This window comes from Arvicola amphibius, chromosome 6 (assembly GCF_903992535.2).
Source record: "Arvicola amphibius chromosome 6, mArvAmp1.2, whole genome shotgun sequence".
NCBI lineage: Eukaryota > Metazoa > Chordata > Mammalia > Rodentia > Cricetidae > Arvicola > Arvicola amphibius.
In genome coordinates this window covers 4164679-4183054 of record NC_052052.2, presented here as the reverse complement: position 1 = coordinate 4183054, position 18376 = coordinate 4164679, and the positions used below count along the sequence as shown (strand labels likewise).

At 52.7% G+C, this 18376-nt stretch overlaps 1 protein-coding gene across 5 annotated transcripts in view; it reads left to right on the top strand.

Moving 5' to 3' along the window:
* The window catches only part of Plekhg5 (pleckstrin homology and RhoGEF domain containing G5), a 33057-nt gene that overhangs the window by 12773 nt on the left and 1908 nt on the right, over window positions 1-18376 (top strand). For all 5 annotated transcript variants that reach the window (XM_038334028.1, XM_038334029.1, XM_038334030.1 and 2 more), the window contains 18 exons: window positions 3518-3647; window positions 9564-9663; window positions 10011-10071; window positions 10363-10454; window positions 11020-11156; window positions 11439-11587; window positions 13113-13322; window positions 13399-13590; window positions 13829-13924; window positions 14527-14577; window positions 14687-14836; window positions 15117-15227; window positions 15327-15476; window positions 15562-15699; window positions 15835-15954; window positions 17568-17700; window positions 17781-17896; window positions 17978-18159. In XM_038334028.1, coding sequence (XP_038189956.1) covers window positions 3518-3647; window positions 9564-9663; window positions 10011-10071; window positions 10363-10454; window positions 11020-11156; window positions 11439-11587; window positions 13113-13322; window positions 13399-13590; window positions 13829-13924; window positions 14527-14577; window positions 14687-14836; window positions 15117-15227; window positions 15327-15476; window positions 15562-15699; window positions 15835-15954; window positions 17568-17700; window positions 17781-17896; window positions 17978-18159 — 2318 coding nt within the window. The remainder of the gene's footprint in view (window positions 1-3517; window positions 3648-9563; window positions 9664-10010; window positions 10072-10362; window positions 10455-11019; window positions 11157-11438; window positions 11588-13112; window positions 13323-13398; window positions 13591-13828; window positions 13925-14526; window positions 14578-14686; window positions 14837-15116; window positions 15228-15326; window positions 15477-15561; window positions 15700-15834; window positions 15955-17567; window positions 17701-17780; window positions 17897-17977; window positions 18160-18376) is intronic.

The following is an 18376-nucleotide window of genomic DNA, read 5'->3' as shown; positions in this document are numbered from 1 at the left end:
GAGTCTGTCTGTCATCTGGACGTCTCTGTTCAGGTACTTCCAACCAAGCACTCTTCCAGCATCTAACTAATAAACCATACAAGTACTGAGCTGGCAAGATGGCCCAGTGGGGGAAAGGCACTTGCCACAAAAGCTGACAGCCTGGGTGTGTCTAAGCCTGGAGACAGGCTTTTCAGTCGGGTAGACTAAAATACCAGTCCTTGTGGGCTCGCTGTGTGTGGTAGCACCTGGGTGGAATATTCAGGAGAGGAAGGGAACAGGGTTGCCAGGCTGGAGACAAGGTTAAGAGAGGAACATTAGCATTGCAGGCCAGGCACCAGGGGCTTTAAGGCTCGATGGGGGACTTTCTGTTCTTACTCAGAGTGAGGAAGAGTCACTAGGGGGTTCTGAGTGGCTATGGTGTGAGTCCTTCTGGAACAGGGCTCCCTCTGACCACCCATGGACAGCGAACCAGCTAGGGGCTGGGGACTCATGATGCCATCTCTCTGAGATGCCATCAGGCCAGCAGCATGAAGGCTCCAGATACTACTGGCTCAGCTGTTAAAAGCACTGGCCACTCTTCCAAAGGACGCAGATTTTTGAGTCCTAGCCCCTCATGTAGTGGCTTACAGGCGTGCCTGCAACTCCATTTCCAAAGGATCTGACGCCCTCTTCTGGCCTCTGTGGAAATTGCATGCTCATGGTACACATGTTATACATGTAAGCAGGCAAAACACATGCATGACATAAAATGAACCTATAAAAACGAAAAGGAAAACAAGCAGGGTCGTTCTCACCTACATAGTAAGTTGCAGGCCAGCTGGGGTACACAAGAGCCACTTAGCCCTCCCTTTCCTGCTCAGGACAAAGAAAAGGGAAATCCCTGTCCCCTGCACCACTGCAGGAGTGATTGATTCAGGCACAAACCATCAGTGTTTGTGGACACCCTTGAGGTGACCGGAGATGGTGGCAGATCCAGTGTGAGCCATTGACTCTTTGCTAACTATCAGGAGCGGGTAGAGGACAAGGTGGCGGTTAGGAGCACTGGCTGCTCTTTGGAGAAACCCGGTTCAGTCCCCAGCACCCACGCTGGGTGGCTTGAAACTACCAACCTGAAACTTCTACACACCCATCCTCCCCACCCCATACACTCACTCACTTTCCTGGCCTCCATGTGTGCACGCATGTGCACGCACACACACACTATGAGGAGGAAAGGGGCTTTAGGGAGATTGCCCAAGAGATCTCTATATCCATTTTACTGATGAAAAAAGTCAGTGATGTTCTGTCCTGTCAAACGTTCAGACACCTCCAAAGAGTCAATGTTATGAGTAAAAAGAGAAGCAAAGGTAGATTCTTGTGTGAGCCTAGATTTCCAGTCGGGTTCAGGGTGGGAGGGTTTGTGAAGGTCGTGAGCTGGTCGGGAGAGGACCTGTGAGCACAGAGGACAATAGTTGGGCTCTGTGAAGGTTTGGACATTGTGTGGGGTTTTGAGGAAAATCTTGCCGGCACAAGTCCCAGCTATTTGGAAGGCTGAGGCAGGGGAATAATTTGTACCCAGCCTGGGCATTACAGGAAATAACTCGTTTCTAAGTAAATAAATCTATACATAAACAAGAAAGGGGGGCTGGTGTACCAGATGGCCCAGAAGGTAGGAGTGTTTGCTGGGAGAGGCTGATGACCCTGCACAATCCCTGAAGCCCACAGTGCGGGGTAGAGAATTCTTTTTTTGTTGTTTTGTTTGTTTTTTGTTTTTTGAGACAGGGTTTCCCTGTCTAACAGTACTAGCTGTCCTGGAACTAGCTCTTGTAGACCAGGCTGGCCTTGAACTCAGAAATCCACCTGACTCTGCCTCTTGAGTGCTGGGATTTAAGGTGTGTGCCATTACCACCCTCGAGAATGTCTTCTTAAAGGTTCTTCCCTGATCTATACACACACACACCAATTAAAAAAAAAAAAAGCCATGTGGTAGTGGTGCACACCTTTAATCCCAGCAGGCAGGCAGATCTGTTTCTGTTTTGAGTTCGAGGACAGTCTAGTCTACAAAGCGAGTTCCAGAACAGCCAGAACTGTTACACAGAGAAACCCTGTCTTGTCTTGAAAAAAAAAAAAAAAAGAACGAAAAGAAAAGAAAGGACATCAGCTAGGACTGGTGGTACAGGCCTGCCATCCTAGGTCCTGTAGGGCAGCGTCAGGAGGATCACAGGTTCTTGGCAGCTTGGTGAGGCCGAAAAGAGTGGAGAGAGGAATGCTTCGTGGTTGAGGACTTACTGGGCTCCTGTTACTCAGGGCTGTGTGGGATTTCTGTACCAGAGACACCGTGACAAAGGATGAGAGGAGGCATATAGTCTCAGAATCCAGAAGGCTGAACTATTCTTATAACTCTCTGTAGGCTTGAACTATTTAAAGATGAAAACTGGGGGAGAGCCAGGCACGGTGGCTCACGCCTGTAATACCAGCACCAGGGAGGCTGAGGCAGGAGGATTGCTTTGAATTTGAGGTCTGTCTGAACTATAGAGCGAGGCCTTATCTAGCACCCCCACCACCCGAAACCTCTGATAACCCAGATCTGTCAGAAGGTCAAGGCAGGGAGAGTGGAGAATTGTATGTAAGCTGTGAAGACGGATCCTGTGCCGCTTTCCCTGAAAGGGAGAGGTGAGCCCAGCACTGTCTCTAAGGCGGAGGGGAAGCCTGCCCTGTGCTGAGGGAGGGAAACCTGACCCTGCAGGAAGTGGGAGGTCTGGGGTGAGGAGCTGGCTGCAGATTGGATCAGGGCCAGTCGTAGGAAGACCCGATTGCCCTGGGTGTGTAGCGGACATGGTTGGGAGGCTGTGGATTTCTTGCTAGCTTCTGGTTTTTGTTTTTGTTTTGTTTTGTTTTTTGATTTTTTAAAATTTTTATGGAAAAGCAGGAGGCGAAGTGGGACTGCGTTGGGGCCAGGCCATTCCCTAGGCCTTTGGCAGTTAGAAGGTTACAAAGCCAACAGCTCTCTAGGAAGGGGGAGGAACAGATAAATATAGGTAAATATGGTAGATACAAATCTAGTCTCCAGGCAGGCGGGGCTGTGTGTGTGTGTGTGTGTGTGCGCACGCGCGCGCACATGTGTGTGCGTCTGTATGTGTGTGCGTGCACGTGTGAGCACCTGCTTTGGACTCCTCGGGAGCTCCACCTGTGTGGAGTCCACTATTCGAGACTCAGGCAGACCGCAGACCTGAGAGCCGAGGCCCAAGCAGCCAGGCTTTCATGCTAATCACAATTTAAGGTGTTCCAATACTGGCTGAAGAAGTCTCAAGCGTTTTTCCGAGGGCTCTTCCTGCCAGAGAGGCCCCGTCGCCCCTGCCCCTCCATTGATCCTTTGAAGTCTCAGGAGCAGGGCTTGTTTTTTGGAAACAGGCAGTGGGGAAGGCTGTCCAGATGACTTGGCTAAGGGGAGCAGAAGGCACCTCATGGAGAAGATGGTGGATGACCACAGCAGTGAGTGGTCTGACTGTTGGCGTGTCTGTCTGGAGCACATTCTGACCGCACCCTTCACCCACAGGTATGCCATCATGCCGACTGCCAGCAACTGCACCGCCGGGGGCCCCTCAACCTGTGTGAGGCCTGTGACAGCAAGTTCCACAGCGCCATGCACTATGATGGACATGTTCGCTTTGACCTGCCCCCACAAGGTAAGCCTGAGAGCAGATCTGGCCTCTAGAAGTCAGGGCAGCTCAGAATTCCCTATCTTGGTGGAAGTGGTGCTTGGTTAGCTATTGAAACCTGGTAGGGAGGGCCACGTGAAGAACACATGAACGAAATACAGATCTACAGATAACACCTCCTCACCTCCTGCAGCTGTCCCCGCCGCTGGCCAGGGTCAGCACGGGAGCCCCCTTCCTTCCTTATTCTGCCTATCTTTGAGGCCAGCAGCTTTTGGCTAAACTCTCTGTACCAGGCCACTGGCCTAGGACAGCAGGTTGTGGCCACTGTGGTTGGAAAGAACTTGGGGAAGGGAATCAGAAACCTTACTGTTAGGAATATTTTCTAACGCAAGCTCTCTGCCGACACAAAATCCCAATCAAAGCAAACCAAATTAAAAGATATCCAGGTTTAATTGGACTCCTTCATTCTCAGGTGGCCCAAGGGGAACCGGAAAGCGGGGGGGGGGGGGGGGCACAGGACCAGGTGTTTTATCTTTTGGGGAAACAGTTTAAATAGTCTGGGGGAGGGGTCAAGGTTCAAGGGGCACAGAGGTGGGGCCTCCAAAGATGGAGGCCAGAGTCCTGGATTTACATTCCAGACTGTTTGTATAAGGGGTGATAGGAAGCTGAGGTGATACTTATGACCAACATTTAGGCTTTCTTTGGAAAAGGGGCATTGACTCAAGTCTGGCTACTTCCTGCGGGCATGGGGAGACGTGGGGGAGGGGAGGGGAGAGCTGGGTGTTGGTGGGTCCACACAGCAAGAGGTGTGGCTGGAGAGGCATCCTGTTCACTGTCATCCTGGAGATGCCAGGCATTTGTTTCTTGAAGGAGATAAGAAGGCAGGTGTCTAGGAGAAAAAAAAAATACTGTTATTACCTGTCTTGTTTGTATCTCCAAAGATGAGTGTGCCAGGATGAGGAGCAGGTAGGCCCTTTATTGTGGCATCCTGGAAAACTGGAGGGTGGAAGGTCCTAACTGCTGGACAGACCAAGTGTTCTGACTAGGTACCTGCTTGAGCCTGGAGAGATGGTACCAGCGTGGGTGTCCCAAGAGCTTGGCAGCTGAGGGGGTGGTGAGGATTACTTTGTGAGGTCCTGTCCATCGAGGTTCAAGAGACCTAGGAGTTAACTGTTTGAGGAGTACTCTGTCCCTGGGGAGAGCCGGGCAGGTTTAGGGGCATTAGGGTCCACTGGTGTGGGGACAGGGAGACAGCTGTCAGCGTGTGAACGGAGAAGGGACCTCAGAAGGGAGAGGTGGAGTAGGTACCCATCAGTGGAGGAGTTTGGACTGGGAGGTGATGGTTAAGGAGAAAGGGCCTGCCATAAAGCAGCTCAAAAGGGCTCAGGCCCGTAGGGAACGTGGCCCCAAGGTAAGGGCAATGGGGAAAAAGGAGGGCCAAGCTAACCTGAGTTCAATGGAGAGCTTGATTAGCTGTTGTTTGTTGAGTCCATTGGCCCTCTCCACCTTTCCCGAGGATTGTGGATGGTACGGGGTGTGGAATTTCCAGGAGATATTGAGAGCTTCTGACATAAGTTCCACGACTCTGGAACTGAAGGCTGTCCCACTGTCCATCTGGATGGTCTGTAGAATGCCAAACCCAGGAATGGTGTGGTCCAGGAGTACCTGAGCTACCACATCTGCCGTTTCCCTGGAGGCCGGAAACGCTTCTATCCGTCCTGTAAACGTGTCCACAAGTGTTAGGAGATAACGGAGTTTTTTATGAGTAGGCATATGGGTGAAATCAGCCTGCCAATATTCACCTGGTCGGTGTCCACGAAGCTGGTGTAGAGACTGGCGTATGTGGAGAGCCCCCTGTGGGTTGGTCTGGCAGGAGAGTGAACCTGTGAAATACAATGTCAGAGATGGGTGGGGTCAAAAAGGGACTCCAAGAAATGGAACTTTAGGGCCTATGTGTGAGGTCTGGTGGACGTCTGAAATGATTGACAGTGCCTGGTCTTGAGGAAGGATGTGATGGTTATTTATTTATTTATTTATTTTATATGTATTTTTAAAAATATTTATACTTATTTATTATGTATATAATATTCTGTCTGTGTGTATGCATGCAGGCCAGAAGAGGGCACCAGACCTCATTACAGATGGTTGTGAGCCACCATGTGTTTGCTGGGAATTGAACTCAGGACCTTTGGAAGAACAGGCAATGCTCTTAACCTCTGAGCCATCTCTCCAGCCCCCTGAGATGGTTATTTAAATAGAACCATCCATCCTTTGTTTTTGTGGCCCCTTTTTTATAAGCTCATCCCTCTCTTTAGGTTGGTAACAGGGCTGATAGGAGGGAGTTAAGAACAAAATGTTCTGTGGAATCCAAGGAAATGGATGCCAGCCCCTGGGCCACTGAGTCAACCTTGGCATTGCCTAAGGCCACTGGGTCCTTGGAGGACTTGTGTCCCCCGACAGTGAATAATGGCTACTTTTGCAGGGAGCTGAAGGCCTCCAAAAGGTTGGCTATAAGGGGTCCGTTAACTATGGGAGCGCCCTTGGTAGTAAGGAAGCCCCTTTCCTTCCAGAGTGCGGAATGGGTATGGGCTATTTAAGAAGGCATATTTAGAGTCGGTTTAGATATTAGCCCGTTGGCCCTTGGCTATTTGGAGTGCCCTAGTCAAGGCAATTAATTTAGCCATTTGTGATGAGGTTCCCATTGGCAGGCGGGTCACTTCGACTGTGTCAGTGGAAGTGACCACTGCACACGCTGCCTGGCAGTTTCCTGAGGGCAGTGACAAAGTTTTTTTTTTTTTTTAATTTATTTATTATGCATACAATATTCTGTCTGTGTGTATGTCTGCAGGCCAGAAGAGGGCAGCAGACCTCATTTACAGAAGGTTGTGAGCCACCACGTGGTTTCCAGGAATTGAACTCAGGACCTTTGGAAGAGCAGGCAAAGCTCTTAACCACTGAACCATGTCTCTAGCCCAGTGACAAAGTTTTAAGTGGGGAGGAACGGGTCCCCTCTACCCCCAAACTGAAATTGGTGAGGGGAACATAAGGCCCTGGTGAGATGTTAAAACAGAATAGGTAGCTCCCGTGTCCAAAAGAAAGCTAACGGACTTACCCACTACCTGCAGCTTTACCCTAGGCTCGGATAGGGTTATGGGAATTACCAAGTCTGGGTTACGTCAATCCTCTCCAAGGCTGAGAAGTTTAAAGGCTGGCACAGTCTCACTTGCTGATGTTGGTGAGGCTGGACCTCTGTGGCGTGGTATAGAGGACGAGCCACATGGGGGCATTGTGATTTCCAGTGTCCAGGTTGCTGGCAGATAGGGCATGGCCACATAGGAGGTCCAGGGCAATATCATGCCAAATTGCCATTTAGGCCACACTTGAAGCAGCCTACCGGTGAGGTTGACTTAGGCTGGGCTCTGCTGGGATGGAGCCTCATGGTTGACTTCCCTTGTCCCCCTTCCAGTGGCCTTAGGGCAGCTGCTAAGGCTTGAGCCTGCAGGGTTGCTGCCTGTCTGTCGGAGAGACTCAGCTACTTCTTCTTGGGCATTAAAAACTTTAAAGGCCATTTTCACCAATTCCTGTATAGGGGTTTGGGGATCCTCTTCAACCTTTCTTAACTTTTTTCTAATATCTGGTGCTGACTGAGAAATGGGTAGCTAGGACCGTGACTCCCACTGGGGAGGCTGGATCTAGCCTGGTATACTGGACCATGGTCTCTTGCAATCGATTTTAAAAAATGGCTGGGTTTTCGTCAGCTAGCTGTATGATCTCTCAAGTTTGTCAAAATTAACTACTTGTTTTTTTTTTTTTTTTTTTTTTTTTTTTTTTGGTTTTTCGAGACAGGGTTTCTCTGCAGCTTTTTTAGAGCCTGTCCTGGAACTAGCTCTTGTAGACCAGGCTGGCCTCGAACTCACAGAGATCTGTCTGCCTCTGCCTCCCGAGTGCTGGGATTAAAGGCGTGCGCCACCACCGCCCGGCTAATTAACTACTTTTTTTGAGACCATTTCCATACCCTGAAGGAGGCAACAAGCCATGATGTCCCGCCTCTGTCGGCCGCTTTGGTCAGGTTGGTAGTCCCAGTGTGATTCTGTGACTGGCACAGCCACTTCCCCCACGGGGACCGTACTGTCTACCAGATGAGTCCGGTCTGCATATTGTCTAGCTGCTGACTGAATCCTACTTTGCTCTTCAGGAGTGAGAGTAGAAGCCTGGATGACATAGTGGTGATGCCAGGTTAGATCGTAGGCCTGGGGCAGATGACGAAACACTCTTTAATATAAGCAGAAGGATAAGCAGAAAAGGAACCTAGCCGCTTTTCTGTCTGAGAGATATCTGGAAGAGAAAATGGAATATGGGCGGAGTTTTGGTGACCTGGTATGGGAGCAGACAGGGGAGGAGTGGGAGGGGCTAGCCCAGTGCGCATAGGGGGTCCTAGGGTTGGAGATGCTGAGGAGGGGGCTGGAGGAAGGTTGGTGGGTAAGGGGGGGGGGGGACAGTTGATCTTGAACTTCCGGTTTGGCCGGTGAGGGAGTAGGTGAGGGCAGGGTAGGAAAGGAATGCAGAGAATGTCGTTCCTCAGGAGAGGGGTGGGTAGTGAGGGCTTGAGGGAGTGGGGGAGGGGCCCACTGGTCCAGCTGGAATTGTCAGGGTCCCAATTCCCAGATGACCGGCAATTTGGAGGCGCTGCAAGACGCTGGCTACTGAGGAAGGGGCGAGAACGCAGAGTCCAGACACAGGAGAGTTCTGTCCGCTTGTCCTCACGGCGACAAAAATTTTCTAAGTCCTGGAGGACGGTAAGCTCAAGGATTCCCTCTGGTGGCCAACGCGCCCCATTGTCAAGATCGTATTTAGGCCAAATCTTAGTGCATAGAGAAATTCAGTCCCAATTTTTTTCTTTTTTTTTTTCTTTGTTTCTGCAATTTATAAAGATTTTGTAAGAGACATCCCAAGGGCGATAGCGGATCTGGCTTAGAATTGTAAGCCCCCATTTTAAAAGTCTATGCCCAAGTGTGTGGCTTAAAACTAATACAGCGGCCAGGCGGTGGTGGCGCATGCCTTTAATCCCAGCACTCGGGAGGCAGAGGCAGGTGGATCTCTGTGAGTACGAGGCCAGCCTGGTCTACAAGGGCTAGTTCCAGGACAGGCTAGAAAGCTACAGAGAAACCCTGTCTCGAAAAACTAAAAATAATGAATAGCTCTTAGGCCAGAACGGGGCTGTTAAAATTGAATGCCTCCTCAGCTTTCAGTCTCAGCTTTCACCACTTGGGTCAGGCTCTTGGCATGGCCCGCATCTTTCATAAAAGTCGGATAATCAACAAAAGTAAACATGAACGGGTTCCCCAAAACCCTATAGCATGGACAAAAAAAAGGGACTTACCAAAACACAGCCGCTGTAGCCTGGCCCAGAGCTTGGGACGGGTGCGTGTGTCTGTGTGTCTGTGTGTGTGTGTGTGTGTGTGTGTGTGTGTGCAGACGGACAAGGGTGCTTTCAACACGTGGCTGAATAGAGACTGGCTCTGGAAGACACCCAGTCTGACTGTCACCTTTCCCAGCTGGTAAGAGAGACAAAGGGACTCCCCACTCCCCCAGGGCTCCTGGGACTTCAGGTGTGGTTGTGGTAGAGGGGGAGGGGAGGCCTAAAAGGAAGGGACTTGGTCCCTGTCTGAGACAGCCACCAAGGCATGGCTTTCCTACCCTCATGCTGTAGAAAGGTAACCGAGGCTACAGGTGGGTTTGTATTTGGAGTGGGCATCACCGCTGTGTCATCCCTTTAAAGGTCTGTGGACCTTCGGGGTCTGGGGAAATAGATAATAACGAACATCCCATTCTTGGCAGAACTGAAGGGCCTGAGCCACTGGGGAGCCGATTTTAAGGTTAAGGATGGACCATAGAGGGAGCAGGGTCAGGTCATAACCTCCCCGCTGCTCCCTTTCTTCAAAGGCTCTGTCCTGGCCCGGAATGTCTCCACCCGCTCCTGTCCCCCACGCACTAGCCCTGCTGCAGACCTGGAGGAAGAGGAGGACTGTGTGGACGGAAGAGGGTAGGTGTGGTCTGTGAACAGAGCTGCACCATAGGGGTGAGACCAGGGACCACACACTTCAGTATCCTTCTCCAGAGACAAGTGGTTGATCCCTCTGCACCCCTGCCTTGCCTTGATCTCTAGAGGAAACGGCCCTTGCTCAGGCCAACACGCCTGGTTGGCTCATCCTGACTAGTTAACCATTGTGTGTGACTCCCTTGTTGGCCACCAGAGGGCAGACAGTCCCACATAGGCAGCCGGGTAGAATGCATCTAAATTAACTTCCAAGTGATCAAGGGTGGGAGATTCCCACCTACATCCCACACTGGGAAGGACCCATCTGCACCTCAACATCTGCCTTCCAACAGGGACCGTAAGAGCACCGGCCTAAAGATCTCCAAGAAGAAAGCAAGAAGGAGGCACACGGATGTAAGGAGCCAGGAGGGATGACTGCCCATGCTCCCAGAAAGCACCCTTCTCTTCCAGGCCTTTTCTTTCCCTGAGTTTGGTCTCCCTGCTGGGAACTCCAGCCAGGGATGGGGTCTAGATGAGCTCAGAGCTGCCTGCATATCCCAAATATGATGGGGGGGGGGTTGGGACTCCTTGGGCCGGTGGAACTCTGGGAGCCTCTCTAAGAGTAGGGATTTATCTGGACCACAGGGTGTGTCAGGTAAGCAGTGGGGTGGCGGTGGAGATGCTAACAGATACATGTACCCTCAGGACCCAAGCAAGGAGTGTTTCACTTTGAAATTTGACCTTAACATGGACATTGAAACAGAAATTGTGCCAGCCATGAAGAAGAAGTCACTGGGGTAGGGCCTGAGGAGGAAGTGGGGGCAGGACAGGTGGAGTTCCTTTGTCAGGGCTCCCGGTCTCTACAGTGGTCTCTACAGTGCGGGCGTGCGGGCGTGTGTATGTGTGTGCTTGTGTGCACGCATCTGCCTGCCTGCGTCTCTCTGTGTGTCTATGTACTCCCATGTATGTGCACACCCTTCCTGTGGGCAGGCCCATGTGAATGTGACACAGTCACGAGGCTCACCTGTGCACTCTTAATCCTGACTGTACAGCTGTGCCCGAGAAGGACCTGCAAGGCCCTGGGGGCGGGTGTGTGTACCTGCGTGTGAGTGTGAGATGCTGTGCTCGAGAGGGACCTGCAAGGCCCTGGGGGCGGGTGTGTGTACCTGCGTGTGAGTGTGAGATGCTGTGCTCGAGAGGGACCTGCAAGGCCCTGGCGGCGGGTGTGTGTACCTGCGTATGAGGTGCTTTGCCTGCTGCTTTTTTTGCTTTTCTTGGGGAGGTGGCTGGAACTGTGTCTGTGGATGGGCTGGGGAGTCACATGATCGCTCCCTTAAAACACGCATTTCTTCCTTGGGGCAGGGAGGTGCTCCTGCCTGTGTTTGAAAGGAAAGGCATTGCACTGGGTAAAGTGGATATCTACCTGGACCAATCCAACACACCTCTGTCCCTCACATTTGAGGCTTACAGGTTTGGAGGACACTACCTGAGGGTCAAAGGTGAGCAGAGCAGCAGGCTCCATGGCCAGCTAGCTGGGTGGGGTGGTTGGGGCTTGTTGGGTCCTCCAGGCTGTGGAGTCTTTCCTGGGCTCAGGTTCCCATTGGCTATGCTCCTGAACAGACTCATTAACATACAGGTGTCTTTGCTGGGTTGGCAGGGTGGGGCTTCCAGGGAGGGTAATGAGGCCTAGACATGAATCCTCTGGGGAAAGGGGACTAGGGCCTCTGTGCCTCCTGTGCTTGGGCACTGAGGGCATCTTGCGCTTCCACATGCCATGCTAGCCAAGCCGGGAGATGAAGGCAAAGTGGAACAGGGAGTGAAGGACTCCAAGTCCCTCAGTCTGCCCATCCTGAGGCCCACTGGGTCTGGGCCCCCTGTATCGGAGCGTGTGGACCCTCAGAGCCGCCGAGAGAACAGTCTGGACATCTTGGTGAGCAGGAGGGCCTGTCGGGACAGATGTAGGGCAGGAAACCTCCTAGGGAAGAGTCATGTTGGACTCTCCTCAGCATCACTCTTGGGGCTTGGGTCCCACTTCTGCAAGGTGTGGTTGGCTGTGAGGACAGGGGCTCTCTGTATGTAACTGGTCTAGATGTGGGTTTTGTTTCTAGTGCCCAGGGAGTCAGAGGACGTGGGGTTTGTTATCTGTGGGGCAGGAGGAATGCTGTTTCCCAACAGCATGTTTGTGTTGGAAAGTGGGAATATGTTACCCACTGGGTATGAATGTTTTGTGGGTCTTGTTCCTTTTCTTTTCTGTTGATCTATCTATCTATCTATCTATCTATCTATCTATCTATCTATCTATCTATCTATCTGTTTTTGAGACAGGGTCTCACTGTGTATCCTTGCCTGTCCCTGGAGCTTGTTATATAGCGGAGGCTGACTTCAAACTCACAGAGATCACACTGGCTCTGCCTCCCAAGAGATTAAAGGCATGCACCACCACTCCTGGCTCTTTTAGATCTCTCTCTCTCTCTCTCTCTCTCTCTCTCTCTCTCTCTCTCTCTCTCTCTCTCTCTCTCTCTCTCCCTCTCTCTCCCTTTCCCTCTCCCTACCCCTCCCTTTCCCTTTCCCTCTCCCTCTCCAAGACAGGGTTTCTCTGTGTAGCTTTGGAGTCTGTCCTGGTGCTCACTCCATAGGCCAGGCTGGCCTCAAACTCACAGAGATCCACCTGCCTCTGCCTCACAAGTGTTGGGATTAAAGGTGTGCACCACCACTGTCTGGTGAGCATTTACATTTTTTAGGATTTTTTTTTTTACTTTATTAGGGCTTTGCTTACATGTATGTATGTGGGCCACATACATTCAGTGTCCTTGGAGGTCATAACAGCATCAGATCCGCAGGAACTGTTATTACAGTTGCAAGATACCATGTTGGTGATGGGAACCAAACCCAGCCGGTGTTCTTTGTTCTTGCTCTTAACTGCTGAACCATCTCTTCAGCACCAATGGAACCTTTTGAAGCTCTGTTTCTGGGGGCTTCTTCTTTTTTTTAATATTTATTTTTTATGTACACAATATTCTGTCTGCGTGTATGCCTGCAGGCCAGAAGAGGGCACCAGACCTCATTACAGATGGTTGTGAGCCACCATGTGGTTGCCGGGAATTGAACTCAGGACCTTTGGAAGAGCAGGCAATGCTCTTAACTGCTGAGCCATCTCTCCAGCCCCCTTGTGGGGGGCTTCTGAGTGTGTGTGTGTGTGTGTGTGTGTGTGTGTGTAATGTATGTAACCCTGAGTTTCTTCCTACCTGTTCCCTGCTTTTGACTGAGTGGCCTGGGCAGTAGTTGAGATGATGAACCTGTGACCTGTGTCTGGAGATCTGGTCTCGGGGGAGGTGGTACCCTGGGTCAAGGATGCAGAGACACTTCTGCCCGCGTGGTTGATCTGTGTCCCGGAAGCCCTGGTGTGGAGCTGTGGGGCCGGTGGGAGCTGCGCTTGACCATTCCTCCCTGGCCAGGCCCCTGGCCGCCGTCGCAAGAACATGTCTGAGTTCCTGGGGGAGACGAGCATCCCAGGGCAGGAGCCCTCCACGCCTTCCAGCTGTTCTCTGCCTCTTGGCAGCAGTGGAGGCACCAGCAGTGGGAGCAGCGAGAGCTGGAAGAACCGGGCAGCCAGTCGCTTCAGCGGTTTCTTCAGCTCCAGCCCCAGCACCAGTGCCTTTGGGCGGGTATGTGGCGCCACGGGCTCAGGGCAGAGCAGCTAGCCAACCCTGACCCTGACCCTGGCCCTGGGTCTCCTTCCAGGAAGTGGACAAGATGGAACAGCTGGAGGGCAAACTGCATGCCTACAGCCTCTTCGGACTACCGCGGATGCCCAGGAGGCTGCGTTTTGACCATGACTCCTGGGAGGAGGAGGAAGAGGATGAGGATGAGGATGAAGATAACTCAAGCCTGAGGCTGGAGGACAGCTGGAGGGAGCTCATTGATGGGCATGAGGTGGGTGTAGCTGGGGAAAGTGGGCTGCTTGGCTGTGTCGTGGTAGAGGAAGCCCACTATAGTGGTGTTATCTTGGGTATCTTGACAGTCGCAATTCTAATGATGGGGATGCCTCGCCTTCCAGATCTTTGTGTTCCTGTCAAGAAAATGAGGACGTTGCGTGCAGGGCTGCTCACCCTCTGTGACTGTCCCCACACATCCTAGGCTACTGGCTAACCTGTCCTGTCCCTCCCTCTAGAAGCTGACCCGGCGGCAGTGCCACCAACAGGAGGCAGTGTGGGAACTCCTGCATACAGAAGTCTCCTACATCCGGAAGCTGCGTGTGATCACCAACGTGAGTGTGGGACCCAGGTGCAGAGGCCAACTAAGTGTACTAAGCAGGGCAGTTACCTGACGGTTGTTGAAAGCAGGGAAATCAAAGGGCTCCAGGCTGCATCCCGGGTGTGGATTTCTGAGGTGTCTGGGAGGTGGGGCGGGGGGGGGGGGGGACGACGGGACATCAGGCTTGCCGGCCAGGTGAAGCTGACTTATTCTGGGTGAGGCCCGAGCTGTTCAACGGCTGTTTCTGAACACCTGCTATCTATCAAGTCACCAGGAGCTGAGAGAGTGGATAGGCACTCAGGGGATTTAAACAGGGGAGGGAGAACACCTGCCCTGGAGGGAGGCGGAACCAGGGCAGAGGTGACCCAGAGCCTTCCAGGTTTGCTGAGAAACCATTCTCCTTAGCTCTCCTCCTGATGGGAACAGTCAGGGTGACCCCTCCCCCCCAGTTGAACCATGCTTGGGTTGGCGCTTCTGGGTGTAGCCATCCAAACACCCTCTTTCTCTCTGGCTGCTTAAGGGCCTTAGGGGGAAGGGGTAATTAAGAGTCTGGGTAGGGCCTCAGGGCTGGGAACCCCACCCCTACCCCTGCTGCAGCGTCCCCTCCCCCTACAGCTGTTCCTGTGCTGTCTTCTTAACCTGCAAGAGTCGGGGCTCCTGTGTGAGGTGCGACCTGGCCTGGGGCGGCGTCGGGGGAGGTACGGGGCAGGGGCGGGGTTAGCAGGGAGGAGTGGGTGGGACGGGGCGGAGCCGATCCGCGCCTGTGTTCGCCTAGGTGGAGGTTGAACGCGTGTTTAGCAACATCCCTGAGATTGTGCGGCTGCATCGCGGGCTGTGGGGCAGCGTGATGGTGCCGGTGCTGGAGAAGGCGCGGCGCACGCGGGCGCTGTTGCAGCCTGGGGACTTTCTCAAAGGCTTCAAGATGGTATGGGCAGGGACACTGAAACCCCCCCCAGGACTAGATCCTGTGTGCCTGTCCATTTCCTCTAGTTAGGGTTCCCACTAACCCTAATTCCAGGTTAACTCTGGCCAAAAGAGGAAGTAGTGCGTGTTGGTGACCTGGGTTTGAGTCCTTGCCACCTGACTATGGGTGGTATCTTTGAGACTTAATGTCCTGACCTGGAAACCCCTCCGGGGTTGTATGGGAAGCCCCTGGGGCCCTTGAAAACCTAAGGTAACCGGTGCTGTGGTTCTGCCCCGACCAGTTCGGCTCGCTCTTCAAGCCATACATCCGATACTGTATGGAGGAGGAGGGCTGCATGGAATACATGCGTGGCCTGCTGCGTGACAACGACCTGTTCCGCGCCTATGTCACGGTGAGGGTCTGGAGCTCTGGGTGCAGGACCTTGGGCACAGCTGGGTAGGCGGGGCCTGAAGGGGCGAGGTTAAGCCTGATCTCCACCCCCACTCTACAGTGGGCTGAGAAGCACCAGCAGTGTCAGCGGCTGAAGCTGAGTGACATGCTGGCCAAGCCCCACCAGCGGCTCACCAAATATCCACTGCTGCTCAAGTCAGTGCTGAGGAAGACGGATGAGCCGCGCGCCAAGGAAGCGGTGATCACCATGGTAACTCGAATTGTGAGCGTACCGCCGCCCTCCCAGTCTGTGTCTCTCCCAGATCCTGGCCCTAAACCCCAACGTCTGTCTTCAGATCAGCTCTGTGGAATGCTTCATCCACCACGTGAACGCATGCATGCGGCAGCGACAGGAGCGCCAGCGGCTGGCAGGGGTGGTGAGCCGGATCGATGCTTACGAGGTTGTGGAGGGCAGCAATGATGAGGTGGATAAGGTGAGCAGCGAGCCTCTAGCTAGTAGCCTTCTGGGAACACCCATTTGTCAGAGGGGGTGGTTGCTCTGCAGATCTCCTTTGGGGGCCTCTCAGATTTGACCCTGACCTCCCTGACATCTGCACCCCCACCTAAAGCTCTTGAAGGAATTTTTACATCTGGACCTGACCGCACCCATGCCTGGCGCCTCCCCTGAAGAGATTCGGCAGCTGCTGCTGGAAGGGAGCTTGAGGATGAAGGAGGGAAGAGACAGCAAGGTGATCCCAGGACCACCCCACACCTGAGACCTTGCCCACCCACTCTTGCTTTGTAGGCACCATCCTTCCTGAGGTTCTCCCTTGGGCTTGCGTCGGTGGCTCATAGCTGCCTGGTTAATTATGTGTTAACTGTCCTGGTCTGCTTCTGATACAACACTGTTGGGATACAACACTGGTCAGAAGCAGTCTGGGTAGGAAAACATTTCTTTGGCTTTACATTTCTATGTCTTAGGCCATCTGTGAGGGGAGTCAGGGCAGGAGCTGAAGCAGAGGCCATGCTGGAAGGATGCCTTCTATCTTGCTCACTTTGCTTCTTTCTTTTTTTCTTTTTTTTTTTTGGTTTTTCGAGACAGGGTTTCTCTGCAGCTTTTTTAGAGCCTGTCCTGGAACTAGCTCTTGTAGAGCAGGCTGGCCTCAAACTCACAGAGATCCGCCTGCCTCTGCCTCCTGAGTGCTGGGATTAAAGGCGTGCGCCACCACCACCTGGCTCACTTTGCTTCTTATACAGTCCAGGGCCACCTGCCCAGAGATGGCCCTGCCTACAGTGGGATGGGCCCTCCCACACCAATCATTAATTAAGAAAATGCCCCACAGATTTGTCTACTGCCTAATCTGGGAGTATTTGTCTCAGTTGAGGGTCCCTCTTCCTAGATGACTCTAGCTCATGTCGAACTGACACAGAAACTGACCAGGGCCGTGGTGGCGCAGGCCTTTAATCCCAGCACTCGGGAGGCAGAGGCAGGCGGATCTCTGTGAGTTCGAGACCAGCCTGGTCTACAAGAGCTAGTTCCAGGACAGGCTCCAAAGCTACAGAGAAACCCTGTCTCGAAAAACCCAAAAAAAAAAAAAATCCTCTTTTAATTTCGAGGCTCATAATAAGAAAAGGAGGTGTTTGATGAAAACTGAGCTCCAGGGGCCATTGGGCTCAGTGGGTAAAGGCACTTGCTACCAAGTCTGTTGATCTGAGTCTGAGAGAGCTGACCTTGTGTGCCCCACAGATACACACATATATACAAAAGCAAGAAGCAGCTCCCAGCTAAAGTTGTGGCAGGGGCTGGAGAGCTGGCTCAGTGGTTACGAGCACTTGCTGGTCTTGCCGAGGACCTGGGTTCACTTCCCACCATGCACATGGTATCTCATAACTGTGTATAGCTCCAGTTCCATGGGATCCCTCAGGCCCCAGGCATGCACATAGAGCACACACATGCAGGCAAGCGCTCACACACATACAAATGAAGGTTTAAAAATGGTTTTTAAAAAGCCAGGCATGGGACCTGGAGAGATGGCTTAGAGACTGTTCTTGCAGAGGACCTGGGGTTCAGTTCCCAGTACCCACATGGCAGCTTAAAGCTGTCTGTAACTCTAGTTCCAGGGGATCTGACACCTTCATGCACATAAAATAAAGTTAAATAAATTATATATATATAAAGCCAGGTGTGGTGGCACATGCCTTTAATCCTAGCACTTCGGAGGCAGAGGCAGGTGGATCTCTGAGTTCAAGGCCAGCCTGGTCTACAGAGCAAGTCCCAGGACGGCAGGACTACATACAGAAACCCTGTCTTGAAAATCAGGGTCCTATTTGTAACCCAACAGCTCTTGCTTCCCTGCCACAGATGGATGTGTACTGCTTCCTGTTCACTGATCTACTCTTGGTGACCAAGGCCGTGAAGAAAGCCGAGAGAACCAAGGTCATCAGGCCACCACTGCTGGTGGACAAGATTGTGTGCCGGGAGCTTCGGGACCCTGGTGAGGATTCTGGCCTGTTCTTGGTCAAGGGGCTGCCACAGACAAGGGTTCTGATACTAACCTGGCCCTTCCACGACCAGGCTCCTTCCTCCTCATCTACCTGAATGAATTCCACAGTGCTGTGGGAGCCTACACATTCCAGGCCAGCAGCCAGGCCCTATGCCGAAGCTGGGTGGACACTATTTACAATGCCCAGGTGAGAACAGAGTGACGGGTGCAGGGAACTGGGGTCTGCTGCTCACAGCTCATCCCGTGTCTGTGCCCACTCACCCTGCAGAACCAGCTGCAGCAGCTGCGTGCACAGCTGCGTGCCCAGGAGGAGCATCCAGGCAGCCAGCCCCTGCAGAGCCTGGAAGAGGAGGAGGATGAACAGGAAGAGGAAGGGGAGAGCAGTGCTTCAGCCGCCAGCTCCCCCACCATCCTGCGAAAGAGCAGCAACAGCCTCAACTCTCAGCACTGGTACGTTCATCCAAGACTACCCGGTAAACTCGAGCCTCGTGCTTATAATCCCGGCATTTGAGAGCTGAGGCAGGAGGATTACCTCGAGTGTATGGCAGCCTGGGCAACAAAGTGAGACCTTGTCTCAAGAAAGAAAGAGAGAGAGGGAGAGGGAAGGAGGGGGAGAGAGAGGGAGAGAGAGAGAGAGAGAGAGAGAGAGAGAGAGAGAGAAGAAAAA